At 37.5% G+C, this 13356-nt stretch overlaps 1 protein-coding gene across 1 annotated transcript in view; it reads right to left on the bottom strand.

The window, feature by feature from the left end:
• DMD (dystrophin) overlaps window positions 1-13356 on the bottom strand; it is a 1921612-nt gene that overhangs the window by 1127482 nt on the left and 780774 nt on the right. Inside the window, exon 30 of the mRNA XM_041000021.1 lies at window positions 10988-11149. Within this exon, the coding sequence (XP_040855955.1) occupies window positions 10988-11149 (162 nt within the window). The remainder of the gene's footprint in view (window positions 1-10987; window positions 11150-13356) is intronic.

The following is a 13356-nucleotide window of genomic DNA, read 5'->3' as shown; positions in this document are numbered from 1 at the left end:
TGGTCTCTACTTGCAATGAAATTCAGGTCTACCAGATTTGAATATGATTCAAGGCAATGAAAAAGGAGTCAACAACTAAAATTATTTCTTTACAAAATGTGAGAAGTTAATCAGAAAAATCCAGTGAAAAAAATAAGGGAGATTAAGTCAAAACTACAACATACAGCCAATGGAAAATACTGACAGGAGAGGTGTTTCTTTTTTACACACCAAAGGAATGAGACAGGAGGACAATCTGGGGCATAAAAGAAGCAATAGCTTCAATGAATCACACTCATTTTCTCACGACATAATAATAAAATAATTTCAAGAGAAATCAGGAATTACATCTCACACATTCAACCTTGAACAAAGCAGAAAACCATTCTCAATTTCCTCATACCTAAACTGGCAATGATGATGGCAAGCAGCAGTGAAATTTTGCAATAATTTGTAGATTCCATGTCTGGAAAATCCTTCTATCTTTAGCTGCCAACTACACTGACTTCCATACATTGCTTTCATAACCTATTATATACCTCCAGTGGTCAGTGTATAGCAGAGAAGAAAGTAAAGTTTATATGCAATGATTTAGGTTTTTATACCACAGTTCATTTCCTAGTCGTTTCATTCCCCATCCAGCTCCCTACTTGTGTTCTGGGAAAGCAGTAGAGGATGGCCCCACACCTTGAGACCCTACATCCACATGGGAGACCTGGAAGAGGCTCCTGGCTCCGGGCTTCGGATGGGCTCAGACCTGGCCATTGTGGCCACCTAGGGAGTGAATCAGTGGATATAAGACTTTTCCGTTTCTCCTTCTCTGTAAATCTGCCTTTCCAATAAAAATAAAGATTCTTCTAAAACAAAAGAAAGGTCATAACCACTAAAATCATTAAAGTTGAAGAAATGATGATTCTATGTCATATAAAAGAGTTCAACATAACTTAAGTGTATTAGTGGAAAAAATAGCTTCATATTATTCTTATATAGAGACATTTTTAATGAGTCAAGAATATTGTGCACAAAATAGCCAGTGGCTGAATATGTATTGGAAGCCAAAACTATGTGCATATTATGCTACTTCTTACAATATTATGTATTAATATGTGTTATATGTATTAAATAGACACAGCCTTTTACTTAAATGTTCCTTTTGCTCTTTTTGGTAGAACATATCATGCAAACAGATTAAATAGTATACTTGATTCTTATACTAAGACACAACTCACTTCAATGATAAAAATAATATATACATTCCAGTTGGTTCCATTTTGGGAAATTGCATAACATATCATGCTTACATTTATCACTACCATATTAATTTATGCTAGAGATAAATCAGGATATAAATTAATATGCTAGAGATAAATGTAAGATATAAGTTAGATACAATTATGAGCATATAAGTTAACTCTGTAGTAATTATAATTAAATGACAATATTATTGATTGATTGATTGATTGCTATTGGCAAGTCAGATAAACAGATAGAAGGAGAGAAACAGAGGAAGATCTTCCATCTGTTGATTTACTACCCAAGTGGCCACAACGACCAGAGCTGAGCCGATCTGAAGCCGGGAGCCAGGAGCTTCTTCTGAGTCTCCCAGGCGGGTGCAGGGTCCCAAGGCTTTGGGCCATCCCCAACTGCTTTCCCAGGCCACAAGCAGGGAGCTGGATGGGAAGTGGGTCCTCTGGGCTGAGAACTGGCACCCGTATGGAAGCCTGGTGCATACAAGGTGAGAACTTTAGCCACTAGGCTGCTGTGCCAGGCCCAACAATTTTAATTTTGTACTTAAGATACCCTGGCCAACCTCTAACATTATCTGAATCTCATTCCAGAACAACATAGCTTCTGAGTACTACAGAGCAGGCTTACTGTGATGCAGATGACAGAACACCACGCAAATTTCCACACAGAGTGGATAATCCTCTATACCAAAATATCTCTAATAAAAAAATGTCAAGAAAATTCTGAACACATCTCCTGAAATTGTCCATCTTTCATAAAGTATTTAATAAACTGAACAAAGTGGAAGAAAGTAAAGCAGAGAAAATGTATGCTTTCTTAGAGAGCTACAGACAATACTTTGTAGAATCATGAGGCTCTATTTAATGTAAAAGTGAAACTACAAAGCAAACTAGATCATGACATTACAGAAAATAAAAGTGCAATGTTTGACAATACAGAAATTATGTTCATAATTAATACTATAAATCCAAAGTAGGAAGGTACAACAATTGACATGGAAATAACCACTTTTCTATTAAAGATGATAAAGGGCAAGATCATAGAAAAAATCAATCCAACTTTAATGACATTTCCAATACAGAACTTTACAATTAACTGAGCAGCGAGCAGGACTTTTTATCATTTTTTACCTCTTCAGACTATACTCATATATCAAATAATGGCAGAAAATGGCAAGCTAAATTAAGCTGTAGCTGTCTCAAATATTTAATGTAATAAAGAAAACTACACTAAGTAATTCCTGGAGCTTTTTTGAAGTCAAAGGCAGAAAATGCTAATGAGAAACCAACTGAAAATACTAAAAGGCATTATGTTGAGACTAACAATTGAAATGGAAAAATATAATCTTATGAAATTACTTTTTTTGTAAGTTGGATTTCAGAGGTAGAGCAAGTGAGGTGTCTTAGAGTTGTTGCTTAAGTTTCCAAATGACTGCAAAACTGCACTGGGTCAAGCGGAAAACAGAAGACCAGAATTTAATCTAAGCCTCGCTTTTGGCTACTTATGCTCAAGCATGAGTTTGTAGCAGATCCTTGTAAAGGCGTGTTATTACCAGGAAGCCACAATGAGGAGCGCTGCTGGGGTTTGAACCCAGGTAACCTAAGATGGGATGCAGGCATCTAAAGCAGTATCCTAACTGCTGTGGTAATGTTAACCAGCGATCAAAAAATGTTGAAATAGGGGCCGGTGGTTTGGCACTGCACGTCAATCTGCTGCCTGTGATGCCAGCGTCCCCTATGGACGGCCAGGTCAGGAAGAGTCTTGGCTGCTCCCCTTTCAATCCATGCATGTGGGAACACAGAAGTTTGTGCAAGTTCTTGCATTCCCAGATGGCAATCTGACTTCCTAGCTCGAGCCTGGCCCAGCTCTGGCAACTAAAGCTACTTGCGGAATAAAAAGGCAGATGGACGATGTCTCTCTCTTTCTCGCATCCTTTCTTTCCCCCAACTCTATAAATTTACCTTTTAAATAAAAATCAATACATATATTTAATAAAAATACATTTTGAAGTTGCATCCTGGAGGAAGAAGAGATATAGCCATATATAAATTTTTTCCTACAGAATTGACAAAATATACTAAGAATTTCCTGCCAGTGGCACTTCAGATAGAATACAAAGGGTAGAGAAATGAAATGGTTACACTGGACGATGAGTGAGGTTTTCAGCTGTCATTTATGCTCCTGGGGTACTGGAGGGCTCCCTGCCTTTTGGTTGTTTACAATTATGATCTGTAGTGAATTAAGCCTGTAAATATGGAGGGGTTAAAATTATGACAGTCAAACTGATGAAGAGAGGGGAGGGCGAAAGGGTATTGATAGCAGCAGGAAAGCGAGAAAGTGTGGTTTCCTTCTTTGCAATACAACCACTTTCTCCTTCTTTGTTTTTTTTTTTTGGGGGGGGGAGCAGAGGAGATACACAGAGCAAGGTCTTCCAGCCCCTGGTTCATGCCACAAGTGGCCACAATGGCCGGGACTGAGCCGATCAGGAGCCAGGAACCAGGAACTTCTTCCAGGTTTTAAGGCTATTGGGCTATCCTCAACAGCTTCCCTAGGCCAGAAGTAGAGAACAGATTGAGAATTGGAGCAGCCAGGATAGGGATTGTGCCCATATGGGATCCTGGTGCATGCAAGGTGAGGACTTTAGCCACCAGGCTACCGCATTAGGCCCCTTGTCTTTCAAATAAATAAATAACTTAACTTTTCTCTATATTGAAAACTACCAAAGTATAATTTACATATCAAACAATTCATGTCTTGATTCTAAAGTTACACTGCCATTTCAACACACCCATCAATCACTGAAGACGCCTAATTTCCATCTGCAACTATGTCGGGTGCTTACTCCAAGCCTCGTGTATCTAGTTACTGTTCAAATATTCCTTTTTTTAAAAAAATTCTTATTTTTTGATGAAGTTTGCATAACTGATTAGGGTAAGAAGTGTCACTTCCAGGGGTAAGCAGGTGAGACCACTGCTTCCACACCTTCCTTATCTTCTTCTATACCTGGGCAGAGGCGGAAGACAAGTGGGGAAGCCACACCCAGCCGCCCAACTGCCTCAGCAACCAGGGATGGGGAACGGTTACCCATCATCCCAGGGTCCCTGAGGTGGAGCAGGTGCTGAGGGTTCTGTTCAAGGGATATATTCTACTAGGGGTATTAGATTTCAGCACTCAAATTCAAATGTGGACTAAATTTGTATTTGTGTGTCTTTAAGTTGGGAATTAATACATAAATTTTAAAAGAATTCCCTTACATTGTTTTCCACTGACTAACTTACAAATCGGGCAAGTGGCTGATAAAGCTACACTTTTCGAGTCATGTGGCAATCAAATGTGCCTATAAAAATCTGCATTATTTCCTACTGAAATCATGAAACGAATCTGAGAGACTAAAATTCATATGTAGGTTTTATTTCTTAAGACATGGATTTTGATATTTTGGAATGCTTACATTTAAATGTGAGAAAATATATTTAAAGTGAATTATAAGAGCTTTTTACAATATACCACAAGAACTTACGATTTCTATTCACATGCAGCTAGTGCCATCAGCTTAAATGAACAAGTTCTTTTTGTAAAGAAAAGTCCCCGCTTTCTGCTTACTTACACTGAATTTTAGCCACCTTGCAAACTGGATGGCATAAAGAGATGCAAGGAGAAACTGTCACCTTTCGTGGAATTTGAAATCTCAGACCTGAGCTTGTGGAGCAAAACACACCAGCGCTTTCTTTTTTTTTTTAAATATGAGAATCTTGCCTTTATAGATACTTTGTTCCCTAAATTATTGTGATTTCTTGCCTCAATTGATGCGTGTAAGTTTACCAAACGGGAGGCAACAAGAGATAGTGTCATAAATTTGTGGAAGAAAAGCAAAGAATAAATTATTGACATTACTGGGGACTACTCAGTGCTTCTTGGAGTAACTTCGGTAAAGGGTTATGCTCTCTCCACATCTGAATTATTACTACAGAGCAACATGGAGAATGTCAACAGCTACCAGCTTAGGTTTTGCTTATGTACTGGAAAGTCTGAAATGGAAAATTACTGGAAGAGATAAAAGCATATTTTGAAGCATCTTTGTAAGCTTCAGAATTAGAGATTTTTTTTAGCAAATATTTAAGAATATTAGTTTAAGAAGCTTGTAGAATCTGAAATAAACACTAAATAATAAATACATGTAACTGAATGTTAAAATGAATTTAAGAAAAACTTCAGTGATATAAAGCTTTTTTAAAAATCCGTGCCTATATAACATTCATTTACGTACTTTTTGAATTCTGCCTCATGGTTATCTCTGCTGCCCAAGATAATTTTGCACTACATCCATCCTAAGCGAAATCACAACAAATACGCAACTGGCAAGCCTAGGTGTGCCTTTAACAGGCAGAGTGAAAATTCCATCTAACTTAATACATTTATGCAGTAGTTACCAGCTATATATTACTAAGTCCCCAGTAAGACTGAAGGTCAATTAAAATATGAGCAAGTTACCAGTAGTTTGATTGCCACTCTGATTCTCTCCAGTTGGAGTGCTAACTCACCTACAGATCAGAATCCTTTTAAAAATGACTGAGGAATAATTAGCCATGAATATAAATAAGCTAATCAAAGTAACTCTCAACCTTGGGTTTACATTAAAACAACTGAGAGTTTCCAAAATTTCTAATTACCAATTCTACCTTGAGATTCTGCCTTGACTGACTGGGGTACAGGGTCTTTTGATACTGGATCCCAGATGCAGAAACAAAACCTCCCTGCTTCAGAATATTATTGTGGAGGCTAACGAGTCAAGAGGTACAGATTTGCATTTTTTCCTTTTTTTTTTTCGATTAAACAACTGTGATTTTATTTTTAAAATTGTTTCAAATAAAAGGTTTTTCTTCTTTACATTTTTAATCGTAGTCATTTCAAAATACTTCTTAAGTTTCTGGATTATATATTCACAAGATTTTATTTTTACATCTAAAGTGTCTTTCCCATTGGCTTAATTTTTTGAGTCAGTAAGACTAACATAACTTCGCACTTAAAACAAAAATTTCTTTCAATGGGCTGGTAGTAGAAAGTTACATGATTTAAGACTATGATCTGGTGAAGGGCTATTTTTTTGGATAAGAATAATCATAGATCATCTGATATCCTTAACACAAGGATTTAGGCTGTTTAAAAATATAAGATCTTTTTAAGCTTTAACAAAATACAGGATTTTTTCATCTAATTCAGAATGCAAGTGATAAGCTTTCTAATTATTGTAGATAGCAGTTCCAACACTTGTCTTCAGAGGCAGGAGGCCCCTTTTAGCCCTGTAGTTACAAATATACATAAGTGGAGGCAATTTATTCTACATCTACTTTTAAATACAATAAAACCGCATGTGAAAGTTATTAATGATTTACATGGTAGCTCAATATTTTTTTTATAATGATAGCTTTTACACACTCTTAAAATGCAGAAAAGTAAGGTTCTATTGACAAATTTAAATTTAGTAGCAAAACTATCAGTGCACCACACGGTGGAGTCAGACATCCACAAATCTGTGTGAACAGCATTTGACAGAACATCTAGGCAGATATATAAAATACTGCTAAATATGGTAATGCTATTCATTTTGTTCTCTCAGTAATGAATTAAGTTATATAGTACCAAAGAGAGGAAACCAAGGATAATAATATATGAATTAACAAGGAACTGAAACCCACATTTTCTTTTTTTATGCTTCCTTACCTGTGCCTGGGATTTAATCAACTTGAACTCTGCTATTGGCTCTAGGAAGAATGAACATTTTGGCTCTTGGGCAAATCTCTTCATTTCAGAAGGATTTGTATTCTTCATCAGTAAAATGATAGAGGCCTTATTTTCCTGTCAACAGCACAACTCTAAGATTCAACATCTGCAATCTGTCTTTAAGATAGCTTGCTGTCATGTACATATGAGCGCCTGCCATGTGCCCATGTATCTTGGTGACAAGAAAGGCATGTCACTTAGACTCTTAGGGTACAGACCTCAGTAATTCTCCTGCCACTATTAAAATGAAATAATCAAATAAAGCACCCAGTTGATCTTAATGAGGATATGCAGATGGCCTTCTAATGTTGCCCCATGTCAAACACTGAGGATTAAACTGACATTTAAATGAACATGTGATTTGTTAACACAAAACCACTGACATCAACCCCCAATGGTTCCCTTGCTGGACAGCTAATCCCACTGGAGAGTGTGAGCTGGGATAGGGACAGACCAGACTAGGCAGGGTTACAACACTTGTGCACCTCATGTGGACCAGATCAGGGGAAAACCAGGCTGGGCTGATTATTCCTACCAGTGCAAACCAAAATTAGAGTGGGTGAGGGTTGTTGGGGCTGAGCCACAGCATTAGCTGGCAGAAGCTGGCACTGGAAGCTAGTTCTGTCAAGTTAAACCACAGAACCACCTGCAGAGTGAATAATCTGGGAGTGAGAGACCTGGGAGGGAAATAGTGGGCTCTTCCCTGTTGAGTTACCACTCCCACGGCAGGGCACGAAAACCAGGACAGGGGCTGGGGTGGCTAGACAGAGAGGCACGCAACAACATCCGTGAGGACTGAATAGTTGAGCTGGTTAGATGGAACTAAGCTTCAATACCCATTGACATGTATGAGAGCAGAAGGGGATGTGTGACAGACTGGACTAGTCTGCCACACATATTGGCAAACCAGGGTAGGGGGCGGGCCTGGTGGGGGTTAATGTGGGTCACTCTGACTAGGCTGCAACTCCCACTGGTTTATGTGAGGGCCCAGTGTGTGCTGGGCAGAACCAGGCTGGACTGCAAATACCCATTGGTTCCAGTGGAAGACAGGATGGAAACAGAACCAACCCAGCAATAGCAACCACGAACTGATCAAGGCAATGGACTGTGCTGGGCCCTGTGCTTGCTAGTACATACAAGAATTTGTTCTGGAAACACCTTGGACAAAGTTTCTTTGGAGATCTCCCCAATTGAGCTTCCAGACTCAGAACCCTAACCATCAAAAGACAGAGGACAGAACAAGTCAATCAACCACCTCAGCTACATATTGGCAGTGAAAAACTAGGCAAACGGAGACTCTAAGATGGACTATGTCAATCAGTGGATTCTTCAACAACCTCATCGTGCTTGGAGTGGCGAGACTGGCAGCAATTCAGAACTGTTGCACTATCAAAACCACTTGAGCAAGACCCTCGCAGCATGCCCCACATCTGGGACCTGGGGTGGGTGGGAGACTGGGTGAGGCTTCTCCCTTAAAATTCCCTTTTACATCAGATATATTAAGGAAATAATATGGAACTAATTGTCTTGCCCATTTTCCTGCAGTGCTTGAACCTTTTTTCCCTAATTATGTCAAGTTTGTGAAAAAAATTATAAATTAACTTCAAAAATATTTAAAAATAACTACATTTGTATACATCTCTATATTGAAAACTATAGTGTAGTATAATAAAATTTTAGTGAGTCCTTTGCCTATTATTGTGCTTCATTTCTTATATTACAACCTCTGTCTTTCATTTATTTGTTTTCTTCAGAGTCAGAAATTGAGCTTTGAGAAATGCAATCTTTGAAGGAAATCTGAGTTCTTGATAACTGTTCCTTAAACCAATTCACTTTCATCTTTTTAAAATCAAATCTGAGAACAGTAGTTCAATAATTTTCAGGTAGCTAACATTTTAAGGTATTACTTATTACTATTAGATGGATTCAATGACAAGAATTGTCTTCCAAATACAAGCACAATGAGAAATTCATAGAAACCAGCTTTGAGGGGCCTCTTAGTAATTCTAAAATCTTTTTCCTAAAATAGATTGGAGATTTGTTAACTGTGCATTGTTACTTGCAAATGCTTCTCAACTGCTACACTTAATATTGCTACTAGTGAATTCTGAGAAATCAAAAATCATAATATTTTATATTATGCTTCCACAACCTGAGTGTATTATATTCATGTGTATGGAATCTGGCAGCCATAGCTAATCAAAAGAAAACAGAGTTGCATGTCATACATTTTAACATGAACAAAGCTTTTGTTCTCTAAAAATAGTTTTCTCAAGTTTGCTACTAGGATATGTATTGCAAGACAACACATAGTACTGCGTAAGTATGCACAGTTTTATGTGTATAAAATACTTAGACAACAGATGGAAATATTTTCTATTCTTAGTTTCATTCAAGGACCCTGAATATATATAAAACCTGACCTTGTATTTTTTAACGTACAAATTAATAAATTAATATTTACACAGAACTCATATTTCCTTTAAGCAAGTCATGAGCATTTTTAAAACAAAGATTTCTATTTCTCTGTCATATCAGTAAAATTAAACATTTTAAATATGAACTTGTACTTTGCATTTGGTTTATAATCATGCAGTTCTCATTACTATGTTCTGCATTCTTTTTGTGCATTTTTAGCGAAGCCTTAAATTTTTTATGTGCCTTCAATTGGGATCGAGTGAAGAACACTTCATGCTAGAGAACTTGAACAGACATGTGTCAATTGAAAAAATGTGTACAAAGGAAACGTTATAATCCTCAACTATGTTTTCTGCTATCTTCCATTTGTTTGCAGTATTTGCTCACTGCCCAGTATAACACTATGATAAGGATTTTATTATCTGGTTCCCCCACTGCTTCTGTTTCTTTGTCCCCTGATATAACGGCATATATCCCAAGAAGAATTCCTTTACCCTAGCTAGGGCTTTTAAAGTCTGTCAAAACCACCTTTACCCTGCCCCCACATTCTCAGGGATTTTCTTGGTGAAATTTAAGTCTTATGCAAATAAGCCCATATTATTGTGTCAACTGAAATCCTGGGCACCAATTTAGCTGTGATTCACTATACTGCAATTGCTTTGTAATCAAAGAGATCTGATATTTTAACCCAAAATGTATAGCGGAGTGCAAAACTTTAAGAATGTCAACCAATCAGTGGAGAGAACACCTCTAAGATTTGTACATAACCTTTGAATGGTCCTAACATCATAGCATTCGGATCTGTTGTATTTGCCTATCCAGCTGTAGTGAGCACATACAATTTGAAAAATAGCTAGATTCATTTATTGGCAAGCAACTCTGAAGATGCTAAATGAATAATGCCTATGAGGCTTTTAAGTGTTTAAAAGATTTCCCAAATAGAAGATACCTTTTTAAGTGATCTAAATCCACCTACTGCTACTGCGGACTTAGGTTTCTTTTCACTACTATTTTAAGTCACATTCTAGAAAATAAGTTCAAAATTAGTTCATAATCTTGACTGAAGAGCTGTAGGCATGTGTGTGTACATGTGAGTACAATCAGCATAATCATGCATAAAGTAATACTGTTCACAACTTGTAACACATTAATACTGAACCAGAGATCACATGACTTGTGATTCCACATGACAAAGAGGAGTTGATGATAAAACTTGTGAAAGTGTTTCAACAGTGCTATAAAATATTTTTGTCATTTACATTGCTATAGTTTCCTTTAGTTTTACTATAGTTTAAAATGACTGATACACACCACATCTCGGCGCTTTGCCTTGTAAGAATCACTATTTTGAACTCCTATATTACATACTTTAAAAAAAAATACAGTGTAAGAGTACCAATCCTCTTTCCCCACTTACCTTCAAATAGCCAAATCAGACAATAAAAATAACCCCCTGCACACTGCATAACTAGCTCAAAGAATTTTTTTTAAACACTAAGCAACAGATGATTCATATCATAAAGAAAATAAAGCTCCGAAGGGCATTCCCTAGTGTACTTGCCTGGGCTTCCTGAGGCATTTGCGCTGCGTCCACCTTGTCAGCAATATAAGCTGCCAATTGCTTGTCAATGAACTCAAGGGACTCCTGAATTAAGTGCAAAGATTTTTCAATCTCTTGGGCAGACTGGATACTCTGTTCAAGTAACTTTTGCCTCCTTACGGCCTAAAAAGCAGAAAGAATGAATCAGTCAGAAGCGTAAATACTTTTTTTTTTTTTTTTTTTTTTTTTTTTGCCACAATCCTGCCGCACAGCAAATGAAGATATTCTGGACTCTTCCACAATCACCTTTTTGTAAGACAGATTTCGCAGCTTCCTGCCACTCATTCAGCTCTGCTCATAAAAATAAAACCTATGAATAAGAAAATACAATTAGCACACAGAACTACCAGATCAAGGAACACTGCAGGAAAAGAAAGCCACAGTATCAGGAACATCAAGGAAAGAGGCTGGAAAAAAACATGAGCAAAAGCATCTCAGGCTACAATCTGTTGTTGCCAGGCAAATGTCCCTCCTGAGCTCATTATATAGTTGAAGAGATTTGGTTTACTTAGAATAGGGTCATCGTCATCACAATCCAATTCAAGACACATAATCCACTTCTACCAGCGAGACACACATACAATCTGTTCACAATCACTGTTTTTCAAAAACACAATTGTAGATAACTATCTGGTTAAGGATTTGTTTTGAATAGTATTTTGACCAGCTTTGCCTGTGTGTTGCCCTCGCCTACCCGCCCCCTCCCGGTTTCTTTGACAATTTAGATTACAGAAACTGTCTGTACAATTGGATTTCGCTTACTGCTGAAGTAGAACAAATAATAAGTAATCCTGATATAGCTGCAATTAATCTTGATTGTTACTTTAAGTATGATTAGGATGATTCAATGCTTTTCAAGTGCAAATAGCGAGCTGAACTTATTGTGAAGTCTTCCTTCAAGGATCTGTTCACCTTTCAAAGAGTAACTGTCAAAGTATGGAATGAGGCAGACAATGCATTGGGAATTCACAAGTCTCGATAATGTGAACTTTCCTTAAAATGCATTGGACAGACATGATAATCTGGGACAACATGTGTCTTTTTCCCATAGGCATTGATTGGAGATTATAAACACTCTTGGGTTTTACATTATGGGACATTATTTCATATTATTTTAATATATATGCTGGCTCTTAAGCTGAAAAGATTACAAATTGCCATTCTTCCATAACACAACACTTCCATTTAAGTGTTGCTTAGATAAGTAAAAGGCATCTGGACCAAGTGAATAGCAACTGGAAGCTAGTGACACTATAGGACCGGGGAGGGCTTTCAAATGGTTTTACTGCACCACAAATACTGACTTCTTGAACATTGTGTCCCACATTTTTTCCTTCCAATTGTACCCATATGCTTATGTTCGATTACATCTTACATGCTGGCAACTTGCAATGCTATTTCTTATTATCATATTTTGCTTTGTATGTACAGTGACCTACTAGACATTTTATCGTGGAATCCCTCTACGAACATCACTCTACCAAGTATACGGTCATTGTGTGCCCCCTTGTCACTTCCCAACTGTCCAATTTTTCATTCTATTTTGCTATTTCAGTTCACATGCAGTCATACACACAAATTACATGAACACACATGTATGCAGATATATATGTATATGTATATATATCTGTATTAGGTATAATTTCCGTTATTTCTTCTTTCTCTAGCATGCCCTTCATGGCTTTGCACCTAATCAATCAATCAGTTCTTACGATTTCCTAACTCTCCCCACTGTAACGACACCACTTAAGGTCATCATGATCTCTTGCTTCTCGGACAGTGGGAGCTTTTAGGCTTGGAGCCCAGGCATCTGTAGTCTATCTGCAAAGCAGCTGCAATGTATCATCTCGAAAAGGAAATTGTGGCTCTTTGCTTAATGCTCCTCAGTGACTACAGCCTTCAGGGATGAACATACTCCTCAGTATGCTTTGAAATTGTGTTCATACTATAGTACCTGCTGGTGGCATTTACTTTCTCTTCTAGATTCAGGCAACATTTTAAAATACATTTCCCAACATAAAATATATTTACTTGTCTCTCTTCAAATCACTTATTTATCTGAAAATCAGAGATACAGAGATGGAGAGATGGAGATAGCTTCCAAGCAAAAGCCAGCTGCCAGAAAATTCATGCAGGTCCCCCATATGGGTGTCAGTGCCCCCAAGCATTTGGGCCATTTTTCATTGCTTTCCCAGATCACCAGCAGAGATCTAGAGCAGAAGTGAAACATCCCAGAATAAGAACAGGAACCTATTTGGAATGCTAGTATCACAGGCAGTCGTGTCATTAAAACACAATGCTGGTCTTCCCTCTCATTCTCTAAGAATCAC

The sequence above is a fragment of the Ochotona curzoniae genome, unplaced genomic scaffold, assembly GCF_017591425.1.
Source record: "Ochotona curzoniae isolate NIBS_2020 unplaced genomic scaffold, NIBS_Ocur_1.0 contig_1274, whole genome shotgun sequence".
NCBI classification, from domain to species: Eukaryota; Metazoa; Chordata; class Mammalia; order Lagomorpha; family Ochotonidae; genus Ochotona; species Ochotona curzoniae.
The sequence above is the reverse complement of the archived record's forward strand: the minus strand, read 5'-3'. Positions and strand labels throughout refer to the sequence as shown.